Source organism: Musca autumnalis, unplaced genomic scaffold (genome assembly GCF_047663935.1).
Source record: "Musca autumnalis isolate F117 unplaced genomic scaffold, ASM4766393v1 scaffold_3, whole genome shotgun sequence".
NCBI lineage: Eukaryota > Metazoa > Arthropoda > Insecta > Diptera > Muscidae > Musca > Musca autumnalis.
In genome coordinates, this window is record NW_027411866.1 from 246058764 (window position 1) to 246071990 (window position 13227).

The 13227-nt window shown below is 35.1% G+C and overlaps 1 protein-coding gene across 15 annotated transcripts in view; it reads left to right on the forward strand.

Annotated features, from left to right (window-relative positions):
• Positions 1-13227, forward strand: part of LOC141399242 (autophagy-related protein 101-like) — a 260658-nt gene that overhangs the window by 47809 nt on the left and 199622 nt on the right. For 8 of the 15 annotated variants that reach the window (XM_073977614.1, XM_073977615.1, XM_073977613.1 and 5 more), the window contains 3 exons: positions 2426-2549; positions 3405-3503; positions 3571-3729. In XM_073977614.1, coding sequence (XP_073833715.1) covers positions 2426-2549; positions 3405-3503; positions 3571-3729 — 382 coding nt within the window. Of the gene's footprint in view, positions 1-2425; positions 2550-3404; positions 3504-3570; positions 6916-13227 lie in introns of those variants that run through there. The other 7 variants (XM_073977618.1, XM_073977622.1, XM_073977616.1 and 4 more) reach the window with 1 other exon arrangement.

Below are 13227 nucleotides of genomic sequence, written 5' to 3' on the forward strand. Positions count from 1 at the left end.
TCTAAATGGTTTAGCTGTTATATGCTGAAATAAAAAAACTGGATAAATCTTTAAATATTCCCTAAACAATACGGCTAGTTGTCGAAGCAGTTCAGTTTTGTATGAGGGAGGTGCCTTAAAAACGTAAAATACTCCCGCAAAGCATTCGTAGTTTGTGTGCAAAATTATAAAAAATTAAGAGGAATGTTCCTTTACAGTTAGAAACATACTAATTGCAATATAAATATGTTCAATTAGTAAATTTGTTATTCTATAGAGTAAACGATTACAAGCTTTACAAGGGATACCATATGTGGAACCACCTCAGTGATTGGGTTAAACCACACCTGTGTAAAACCGTCAAAATTCCGAAAATCGGGAGGTACGTTTATATTGCAGCTATATCTAGACTTGGACCTATATTGAAAATTTTTTGCAAGGAGATATTTTGTTTACTGAGAACTCAAAATGCAAAACTACAGCCAAATCGTGTCGAATATTTGGCTAAAATAGTTCAAAATATTGAAAATCGGGCGGACCTTTATATGGGGACTATACCTAAACGTGGACCTATATTAAACATTTTTTGCATGGATGTATTTTGCTCACTGATAACTCAAAATACAAAATTACAACCAAATCGTTTGGAAAATTTGGCTAAAATCCTCAAAATTTCAAAAATCAGGCGCTACCTTCATATTGGGTAGCTCGATTAGAACTATTTTTGACACTCCTTTCAATACATGTGGGACCACTGTACATTGCTTTCATCCCATCAAATGTCCCGTGGTGGCCCCTACAATTCTTATCTCGGCCTTGTGGAGTTGGAGTAAGGAAGAAGTTCTACGACTCGATATTAATGGCCAGATAAGCCTCGACAACGGGTTCGTTTTACCATACACGAACAGCTAGATCTGTATGCATGGATAGAAGTGTGTCTGGTTGCGATATTTCCACTAGAATGTTCAGAGGTTTGATATCCAGCATTGCATTTGGCGCAGCCTCCGGCATTACTTATTAAACGGCATTATTAATTATTTTCAATTACAACTAATTATTTTCGGATTTCTATAAGGTTTCTGCCTTACTTGCTTACCCATGACATGAAAGAGTATAGTTTTGTGGTCCGAAAGGACTATTCCACCGACAATCACTGATAGCGGTGGTGCCATCCGTATTAGTTACGGTTGTTGTTGTTGTAGCAGCTTAGATGCTGGGTTGGCAGCCGCTGGCCGAAACACTATGGTTTCGGTTCAATCTGCTACGAAAGAACCCGCTGCTGTGGGATTATTAGTTACGGTGATGTTAATAACTTCCTCCCTAACAAGCAGCTGTGTCTTGTTACAAATCCTTATATTATTATGTAAAATAAAATTGAATAATAATTCACCTGAGGTGAATGAGGTTCCGCACACCTTGGTTTGGGGGTAAAAGGTGCTTGTGTGAAATATAGACGGAAGCTAGATCCATGTCTTCATGGTTACGATACTGGTTGTAACATTGTTATCCGTAGGGAAGGCAAAGACAGCGTAGCTACCATTGCTAAGTTCAATAACCCAGTTGTTATACAAGTAGGGTTCCTTGAATAGAGCAACGTCAAATTCTGAAAGCGTAAGGGAGCGAAGTAGTTCGGCCGCCGCAGCTTTGCGGTGATGCAAATTTATCTGTAAGGCGTTTAGCAGCTGACCCTCTATATTATTAGTGAGGGAGACAGAATTAAGTCCACCTTTGCCCAAAGAATAGCTTTCCCTTAAGCATCTGTAAATATTCCAAGCTCGCCTGATTCATAAGCCGGCCACCGACCCATGGAAATATGCTGGGTATATTCCAGTATCCATTGCTAAGTACAAAATTCTGTTTCTGTAGCAGTTTTAAGAAATCCTCCGTATTATTTTATTCGGTGATAGAACCCATTCAATAACTGTTACTCTGCACGGGATCTAGGTAAATATGGAAGCAACAATCCTCGCACCTTACCATGGATCATTCCATGTCTTAATAGTATGGATTAGGAATGCCTTAAATTCAGCATCCATACAATTAATTACGTAGACGCCTTTGAAAATGCTTGTTTTGCCGAATCTTTCCTTGCGGCTATCAGATTAGGCCGATGATGGTCCCTCTTCAAACTTGATCTAAGTTTGTAAAAAATATGATGGTATGCAAAAATTGACCGATTTTAGATTAATCGGTTAGTACCTGTTAGAGGTATCTTGCGCACTAGCCTGAAAGTGAATAGGACAGTCACGACTAAATCGGCTCAAAATCGCCTCAAACGTACATATGTTGGCTTTAAACCATTATTTCTATAAATTGACGGGAATTTATATTTATCGGTGTTAATATACGAAGGAATCGGCTTGAGTTACAGACTTATCGGCGTAGGAATTATCTTATTATTCGATCCTGCTATATTATACATATTTTGATCTTTTTCTCCTTTCAGATCATATCGGAGAATAGTATTCAACAAATTAAAGACGAGGCTGATATACAAAAATTGTGTGGTCATCATCCATTTATAGTGCAACAAATTGATTTGTGGCAGAATCGTCATAATTTGCATATACGTAAGTATTTAATCATCCGCAACATGGGATTCCCAAACGGATATTTCATTGAAAATTAAAGATAATCAACTTCATAATGGTGGTTAACCCATTTTAATTAAAACAAAACACCATATGGTCTTCTATAGGAATGATTCATAAAAACTACACAATGGTATAATGTCTATTTGAGGCGCTCGGCACCAAAACGGCCTAACCCACATGTACAAAAAATGTTTTTCAAATACATATTAAAAAAAACTCCCTATTGCATTGTATAAGGCAAGGTCATACTAGCTTCTAAACAATGCAATATGGAGTTTTTATGTATTTATTTCAAAAGGTCCCGGCTAGATCTTTGATCATGTGGGTTAGGCCGTTTTGGCGCTGAGCGCCTCATTTAGAAGATTTAATAGTAGGGTAGAAAGAGGAGATTTCGCAACTGGTTGACGTTGTTATGGGAGGCAATTATGATTTTTATAAATGCTCATCGCCTTTTTAATTAGATCCATCGTAAAACGGGAGTTTTCGCCACTGGAGCACATACGCAAGAAAGTTGTTACGTTATGGATTATGATTATTTTCATCTGTCATAGTTTGACAGGCGACAAATCATCGATAAGTTCACAATTTATCGTTTAACGATGTTTAAAAAGAAGTTTTAGTTTTTAATATAATTGATTGTTGACGTATGTGTCACAGTGAAGAAAGTTCCCGCCTTTACCCAACTCTATAAGAAGACGATAGATCGCATTAAAAAGGTGATGGTTTTTAATACAAGTCACAATTGCCTCCTGTAACAATATCGATTCGTTTGGGAACTGTCTCTAAGTAACTACTTTCATTTATTAATCACTTTCTTTTTTTCTATTTCAGTATCCGAATACGTACCAAATGGTGAACTTTTCTCTAAAATAGCAACCTTTTCATTGGATCTAATTCGTATCTATTTAGCAGAAATTGCTTTGGCTTTGGGTAATGTGTTGAGCATCAACTTTTTTCGCCTCGAATAGACAAATAATAATTTGTATATTTCTTACAGATTTCCTTCACAACGCTGGCATTATTTATCGTGATGCTAAACCAGAAAACATCCTACTAACCGCTGACTATCATATAAAATTGATCGATTTTGGATTAAGCAAGTGGCTGAAACTTGGTTTAACCACAAAAACTATGTGCGGCACATTTCAATATATGGGTACGATTTAAAAAAACAAACTCTCACCTATTTTCCCTCCAAAAACAAAAAAAGTAAAAAATTTAAACAGAAACGCTAATTTAAATAGTAATGAAATAGAGATAGCCAACCAGTAGAAAGAAACGATATTTTGCTATAATACCACAACCATTACTACTATCAACACTACTCCCACTACTACTACCACTATTTTAAATATAACTTTTCTCACCGTGAAAACCGGAACAACAACAACAATAGTGATTTATTAAGTTAAATATTTTCCTGTACCAAAATGAATGCTCGTTCACAAGTTTTCGATTTGGCCATGGAGGGTCGTCAAGTGGACGAAGCTGTGGCAAGTATATTTCATACGGTGCTATTCCATCGCTGCCTTGGTAAATATATGTACACCGGTGATGCTCAATATTCAATTGGTACTGTGGGCTATACCGATGTCGATTGTGATTTCATTGATTTTACCTATGTCTGTTGCACCTCGGATAGTCTGCAGCGTACTGTGAAAAGGGCCATTAATGTTTTCAGTGAAAAACTGCGTTCCAATGAAGGCTGTGGCTCGGGACAAATAAGTTTAGAATTTTTCCAAAAGAAAAAATCCCGCTGGCCATTTACGGCGGAATGTATACCCTGGGAAGTGTGGACAATCCATTTGGATTTAATTAAACATGAAAATGAAGATGAACGACAAATGTGTCGTGAAAATGTTGCCGATTTGCTGACAGATAAGGTGATTTATATAACGGAGATTATGAATAGGCATGATTATGTACCTAAGACACCGAGTCAAAGTGAGCTGGATTTAATATTTGATACCACATATCCCGATGTCCAACCGTATCTTTTCAAATTTGTCTCATCAACATCGAATTCGGCGGCACCCTCAATGGGAAATGCCATGAAGAAAATTATTAAAGAGACGCTTGCATTGTGACGCGTTGCAAAGCCGTTACTATTAACGCAGCAATCTAATTACCAACAAATGAAAAAAGTAGAAACAGCAGCAGCAGCAAAGGACATACGGAAATGTCTATGTGATAATAAGAAATGTATTAAAAAACAGTCTCAGGTTGTTTATAAGTTCTATCGGGAGATTTCTACGAAAATGACAGATAGCATTGGCAGCAACGAAGATTGTGATGCAAACAGCGGTGTCAATGATGATTTAGATGATGGTCCAGAAGTTATGTGGCAGTTGCCGGTTTCCAGCAGCATGACCACCTCCACCAACGCCATGGCTTTGAAAAAGAAACAGTTGATTGTTTATTATAATGCCTCGAAACAGCCATTCTATGGTTTTCTACACGCTTTGGCTCGTGATTTTATGTTCATATGCTTCTGTCGCCATCATCACCAAAGACGTTTAGGTACATTTTAAAAAATTCTGAAAAAAAACACTCTCAGTTAGTTAATAATTTAATTTAAACAATTTAATTTATTATAATTTGGCGTGTGTGTGTGTGATTGTAAATCTAATGGAATGCTTGTGGAATTGTGGGTTTGAATGTAAAAAATTATAACACAGTGCTAAAGGACAAATTTGAATTTTATTCAAACTAAGAATGGAATGAAAAAGCTGTTCATTGGAAAGGTTAATCTTGTTGGAAGATCTTCAAAATCTTGATTTATCATTTCAAATGTTTCTGAATCGTATTCAAAAGAACAACTTTAGAATACCGTAATGGCATTTTTATAATATTGACTTGCCAAAGGAAAGGCTTTACAATGGGAAGGTATATGTTGCTTGAAGATACTATTGATCACAAGATCCAAACTCTTAACCTATTATTTTAAACGTTTAAGAACAGTATTCATTTTTCCTTTAGAACTGCTTAAAGGCCGGACAACTTTATAGTGTTCGAATTCGCTGAGAACGTTACCCTTTCGAAAGAGAAATTATAATCGCGAAACTCTTCAACACCTTAAAAAATAAAAATGACTTGGATGAATTACAATGTCAAGTTCGTATCAAAAATCTTGATATTGTAACAACTGTTGTTCCCACAATGATGTCCAAAATAAATGAGAGAGAATAGATGGGAGAGTAATGTCCCTCTGGTAAACAGCGGCTGGCATAGCTCTCATTTGAATTCGTTATCCTCTGTTGTTACGACAACGTGCAGGCGTTGACATCAATGTTCCCATAACCTGATTCATCTTGAACTTCTCAATTTTTTAATAATTTTTGCGGACCTACTTTTCCGAGGCCTTTACCTTAACAGTGTTTATGTTTCATTGACCTTAATTTGCCACCATGTCCTTGGCATATTAAGAACTCTGTAGAATGAGATTTTATGGTGGAGACCATATGAAATCACCCCGGTACTTTGAACTAGATAGTGAACTGGGTCTGAGCTTTCCAATTTATGTGAATTTTTGCGAATCTAATTTTTCAAGACCTTGATCTTGAAATCATTTACAATTCATTGCTACTAAAAGCGAATATTAATGCTTGAGTGCAAAACTTTTCGATCTTTACTTTGTTTAAAAACCTTCCATAGTCTGCATAGCCACCGTGTTATAATCACAAATAGAGTAATTATGAATGTGAACTCCCGTGAGTTTTGTCTTTCTGCCATTACAACTTGAAGGAGACAATGTGAAAAGTCACGGGGAGTTGATATCTATAATTGGTTTGAATGAATGATTGATAATTATTTAATTTATGTATGTAAATATTTGATGATGAGTACCTCTAAATTTAAGTTTTGTTTATAAACAATAATGATAATAATTTTAAGTAATTTTTTGTTTGTTTTTTATTTAAATACTGTGAAAGAAAAAGAAAAGAGAAAAACTTACCAATATTTCAAAAAAACGTGATAATACAAAATATCTATTTAATATATATGAAATGTATTCTTAACTACTTGTATGACAATTTGTTTTAGTTTTCAATAATTTATCCAATAAGCTAACTATAACAAATAATTCTATGTAGTAATAGCAACAACAACAAAGTTTAAACTAAGTTACTTATAGAAACAACACACATTTTAATTATTGCAAAAGAAGCAAATCATGCAGAAGAAGAAGAAAACCCATCGTTTAGTTTTTGTAAGCATTAACAACTATCAGTTTATTGTAAAATATGAAAACCAACAACAAAGATCTATTTAAAAAATCTAAGGAGTTCCATTACTCCAGAAATATAACATATACACACACGAATGTGTATATCACACATTACCTATATATGTATTTTATTTCATTTTTTTCTTCTCCAAAAAAGAAAAAAACCATTACTAAAAACAAACACCAATTTTAGATTATGGCAAATTCAAAATGAAAATGGACCATTATTTAGTCTTAGTAAACTAATGAATTAATACTATTTATACGTTCTTTTTCTACTACTACTCACACCAACACATACGCATGTACATCCTACAAACTGCCAGTTTATATTTATAGTTTTTTTTTTATTTTCATACATATTTAAGTTTTGCTCTGCCAATTTGTTTTCATTTAGTCTTTCAAAGACTAAAATACATTTTCGTTTAATTTTTTTATATATAATTCAAGAACTCGTAGCTTCTTTTTTTAGTTTGTTATATGTTCTGTAATGCTTAGAAATTGTGCTACTATTTCACTTAAACTCCAGAAAGAAAAACATCACATTAGACTTCTACGAAGAAAAAGCAATTATAACAAACTTGAATTTCTCCCAAAGAAAACCATGCTGTTTTTTGTGAAATCGCAATGTTTCAAAGGGTTGATATCTAATCCTATTAATTCAAAATGTTCTCTCAACCATAACTCCAATTCTGTACAAAATATTTCATTGATGTCATTAATAAAATTTTTAAGACATCGAATGTTTATATTCCAATGCTATGTCTGATATGAGAGAGGTTGTTGTGTATAATATGTTTAATTTTATCCAGTTTATTCGGGTCTAAGGGTCTGAGTTTTGTTGGGGGTTATTGCACCTATTATTGTGTTTTTACTTCATATTCAGGCTAAATTAGAGAAGACGCAGTCATGACCCTAGTTTTTCGAATAAAATAAACGAGTGTCCTTTTGGTGCGGTCAAAAATGAATTGAATTATGTCGATGCAACTAAGACAACAAGTCAAAGTGAGCTCGATTTAATATTTGATACCACATATCCTTATGCACAATCGTATCAATTCAAATGTGTCTCATCAACATCGAATTCGGCTACACCCTCAACGGGAAATGCCATGAAGAAAATTATTAAAGAGATGCTTGCATTGTGGCGCGTTGCAAAGCCGTTACTATTAACACAGCAATCTAATTACCTACAAATGAAAAGTAACAAAGGCAACAAGGACGTGTCGAAATGTCTATGTCTGAGTTTTGTTGGAGGTTATTAAACGCGCATCTCTGATACGTCCAAAAATGTGCCTCAAATGAAATAACCTTTATAAGTTGTTTTAGCAATGTCCCTTGTTTGTCAGCTGCAATAATTTTAAGCGACAAATTAAAATTGGTCTAAAATCTACCCTCCGACATGACAACATAACCTTCTTAAATTAGCCCTTTTCTCGAGTATTACACCCCATGTAAGTTTCTATTCATCTGGCGATCTTCGGGCTCGACGTAAAAACTATGTACATGTTATTCATCGATTAGTGTGTCCGAGGGACAGGTTTGGCATACTCGCCTTAAACAATGAAAGTTTGTGGTTTTATTCTTGACAGCAACATTAAATTTTTCGCTTATGCTTAAACCCCTCCACGAAATGCCGCCAGCATTTCATATGTACTTTGTACATGTAAAACATACCTAAGGTGTCTATGCTAGCCTCATTTCGGCCATAAAAAAACTTCTCTATAAATGTTGTCGAACTATACTTAAAGCGTCAGTTAAGCTCGGGGATATACAATAAAATCGAGTTTTCCTGGTATCTTTGGAGATGTTCGTGGGAATATTTTTTTATTTTATTTCCTGATAAGTGGAAGACTACACTCTGCCTTATGGCGAAAGATGGTAAATGGTTTAAGACTTCACGTGTTAACAAATCCTTTTCAGACAAATTGAAGTCAATCTGCAATGTCCGTTCACAAAGTCTTGAAGGATGCGTGGCCCTAATGTTATACATGGTAAAATTTCTTCCAAACTTAGATCAACTTCGGAAACCTTCTGGTACCATTACAAAATTCAACATTATTGCTTAACCCACTTAGCGCCGAGAATTTTTTTGCAAGAAAACTTAAAATTGTTTATGAAAAATATATTATATATTTTTGAATAGCTTGGGTTTTAGGCCAATTCTGTGGAAATGCATAAGTCAAATTAAACTTTATAAGCGTGAAATGACAGATAACAGACAGTACTGTAACAAAATGCAAAAAACTCCACAAAAATATTCGAAAAAAACCAGAGTTTTACGTCAATTTTTGGTACCATTTTTTGTGGCGTTTAAACGACCAGTGGCTTTATCTGGGTTAAGTGTAGTTTATGGACTGTTCGAGAATCGTTTTGAAGTTTAGCTTTCTCTGCTTTCGATATAATTTTTTTCGCGGGCAAGTCCATTCTATCTGACCAAATGACACGACAACTCTAAAAAATCCTAATAAAAGCTGTAGCAAAATGACTGGAGGGCACAATAACAATCGTAAGGAGTGCCTGCCCTGTCCGAAGTTTTCAAATCGTAATGTATTTTTCAAACTTAAATGAACTTTGAAGATGAACTATATCACACAATTCCTTCGAGTATCTCCCTTACAAAAGTTCGAAATTTTCACAAAAGTGCCGCTTAAGAGCTTTTTGAGGAAAGAAATTAGAAATTTTTAGGGATGATTAACCCTTATGGTTCTAATTACAAAGGCGTAAAGTTTTTCGTGTGTAAGCCCATGTATCCTGACATGATGACCCGAAAACTTTATAAAATGACATGTCTAAATTTACTTAAGGTAATCTTCGTTCCGAAAATTCAGGGGGGAGTAATGCTCAAGCATATGGGAACCGTTTAACTCTCAGCACCGATGATCTGACTAACAGAGCATTAATTCATTCATTCATTCAGGTTCCTCCTCCAGTTCAACACCCTTGGGTTTAAATTCAGTCTCGGATGTAGTTGAAATTTGTCCTTGCGATGTTGGCTCTTCTTCTGTTATCCTTCACTCCCTGTGGAGCATAGGGCCTCATGGCGATGTTGGCTACATCAGAATAATTTTATCAACGGGAAGCAAATACTTCCCCAAATGTCTCAATATTTAGGGTCCCTCTTTCAAACACCTCCGGCATAAAAGTGCAGCTATGCCCTTTTTATACCCACAGCCTTTAGGCTAAAGAGGGTATATACTCTTTGATATGACCAAAAATGTGCCTCATCGAAATAATGGTTTTAGACCCCGTTTCAGACAATTTTGAGTCGATCTAACAATATCTGGCTGGCTGGTGCGCACGATAACTCTCGAAATTTTGGGTATCGAAATATTTTGTCCAGATTTGATTTAAGTTCGAAGATGGGCCATATCGGTCCACTCCTTCAGGTACCTCCCCCACAAAAGTTCAAAAATGTTCGGACAAATTGTCCGCACGATAACTCTCGAAGGGAGTAACCGAATTAGTCCATATTTTGCACATCGTGACATTTCTACCAGACATAGATGAGGTTCCAATATGGACCATATTGGTCCACTCCTTCGGGTACCTCCCACACAAAATTTTGCTTAAGTGCAGTTTAAGGCCTGCTCTCGAATCGCTTTGATTTTTGTTGCGGCCACTTGTATTCACTATCCCCATTACGACGATATAATTTTTTTTCAGGAGCAAGTCTATATATCCTCAGAAATCAGCACGAAAACTGCAAACAACCCATATAATGGCATGTGTCGTAGTTGGAGTGCACGATAACTCTCGAACGGATCAACATATTTTGTTCAAATTTTGGGTCTTTCAATATTTTGTCCAAACTTAGTTTAAGTTCGAAGATAGACCATATCGGTCCACTCCTTCCGGTACCTCCCGCACAAAGGTTCAACATTTTTCGCCAAGATTGTGGGCATGATAACTCTAGGAGGGAGTAACCGAATTGAGCCAAACTTTGCTATTGGTAATATTACTTTCAGGCATAGATCGGGTTCTAATATGGACTATATCGGTCCATTCATTTGGGTACCTCCAACACAAAATGTGGAAAAAGTATAGTTGAACAACTCCTCTCTGATCTTATTGATTTGTGGTGCAACTGGTTGCACTTGCGGCCCCTATTACGACGTTTTATTTTTCCATACTTCCTGAGATAATGACCCAAAAAGGTCCAGAAAATCCTGCCGGCACCACCTAAACTGGCTAATGTGTAAAATAACCTTTTAAGAGAGGAATCGATTTAGCTCAAACTTTGTAAATCGTATTATTTCCTACAGATTTATATTAGGTCCGAATATGTACTACACTCCTACGGATACACTAGAGTTGGGCAATTTAGTTCCCCGAGCGGATCGATCCTTCTAGTTCCATTTCCCAAAAGGAACTAGTTCCTTAATATAGTTATTTATTTTATTTATTTATTTATTTGCTTTGCAATTGAAGCCAATTTTGAGGCCAATTTATATAATTACAAAGAATCCACCTAGATATCATAGCTACTCTAAAAACAATTTCATATATATAATTCATCTTAAACCTAGAAATTGGAGATCTAATTATTTTGGTTACAATTATATTCTTTAATTTTTTTTTTTTAAATTCTTCATTACGTCATAGCTACTCCAATTTTAAAGCAACAGATTGATAATAAGTATATCGTATAAGTTATTAGTTAAATTATGAAATGATCATTAAGAGATGTATGATGTGGTATGCAAATGATAATAAGTTTTCGCGCAGTGATAAAAACTGGTTAAAGCTAGAAAAAATTCTTCATTACATCATAGCTACTCCAATGTTAAAGCAACTTGTAAATTGAATACAAATTAATAATACAATATAAAAAATTTAATGTTTATGATGTGGTATGTATGTAAATGACAATCAATTTTCGTGCAGGGAAAAAAGTTGTTAAAGCTAGAAATTGGAGATCTAATTACTTTAATTACGGTTTGCTCTTCCGTTTTTTTTTTTTTTTTTTTTTAGAAAGTTCTTCATTACATCGTAGCTACTCCAATTATTTCATAGCTACTCGGTTTATTGCCTACTCATAGTGGAAAATATTTATAACAATTTTCGCAAAAAAGAAGCACATAATATACAGATAATCAGTTTAGTCGACGTGACGAGTGGAAAATAAGCTAAAAATGAAACATCAATTATTCATTTCAATTTCAGCAAAATGTTGAAGAAGCTTTCTTTTATAAGTAGAGTACGAGTAGCAAAAAACTTTAAGACTATTCGGAAGTATATTAAACAGCCTAGCTACTCTAACTGCAAAAGATTCATTCATATAAGGTCCAACTACGGGTATGATTAGTTGATTCAATCGAATCGAATTAAAGAAATTAAAGTAGTTTGTTATAAACTGTGGATGTTGTTGTTTGTATATCTTGTAAAACAGTAACAATAGTCTATAGTTTACAAATGATTGAAAGGAACAGCCTAAAAAAGAATTAACACAGGGGGAAATGTGGTCAAAAAGACGTCGAGAATATAGATATCGCACTACTCTATTAAAAACAAGTTGCAGTTTTGACAGCTGCCTTGCATCCGTACCCGAAAATACTTCCAGACAGTACAGAATGTTAGGCATAATAAGGGCATGAATTAGTCTCTTCTTTTCAGTACGGGGCAACACTAAATCTGTATTGTACAACTGCCGAAGGGCAAAATTCGTATGCGCAACCACCGTGTCTATGTGGTATTCAAACGTAAGTTTGTCATCCAATACTACCCCTAAACATTTCATATGATGAACAAATTCTATATTCACTCCCCTATATTTTAATTGCAAGCTAGGAAGGTCTCTGTTTGAGAATAACATTGCAGTAGTTTTAGCAGGGTTTACACAAAGGTGATTATTTAACATCCAATCACTAAGCTTGTTTAAAACAAGGTCAACTTTCGATTGCAGTACATTAATGTATTTGTAATCACCCGCAAAAAGCAACTGCACATCATCCGCATAAGCATAAGGAGTACACCAGCTATCCAAATACGTATATAAGTCGTTTAAATATAGAATGAATAAAAGAGGGCCTAAAACGGATCCTTGAGGAACCCCGCTCTTAACGGCAAGAACATTAGATGAACAGTTTTTAAGATATACAAACTGTTTCCTATCACAAAGATAGGAGTATAACAACTTGCAAGCGGTCCTATTGAAATTATAAATACTGCTAAGTTTTTTAACCAAGTGATAATAATCAACTTGATCAAAGGCTTTTTCTAGGTCGAGGGAAATCAAGACACAACATTTGTGTTGGGCAAGGTATCTTCTCGTAGTATCCGTTAAACCAGACAGCAACATGGATGTTCCTCTACCAATTCGAGTTCCATAGTACCAAATAGTTCCGAGGCCGATATAGTTCAACGAATCTTTCTCTTTCATCGTTCTTTTCGTTCCAAATAGTTCCGAGACCAAAATAGTTCAAC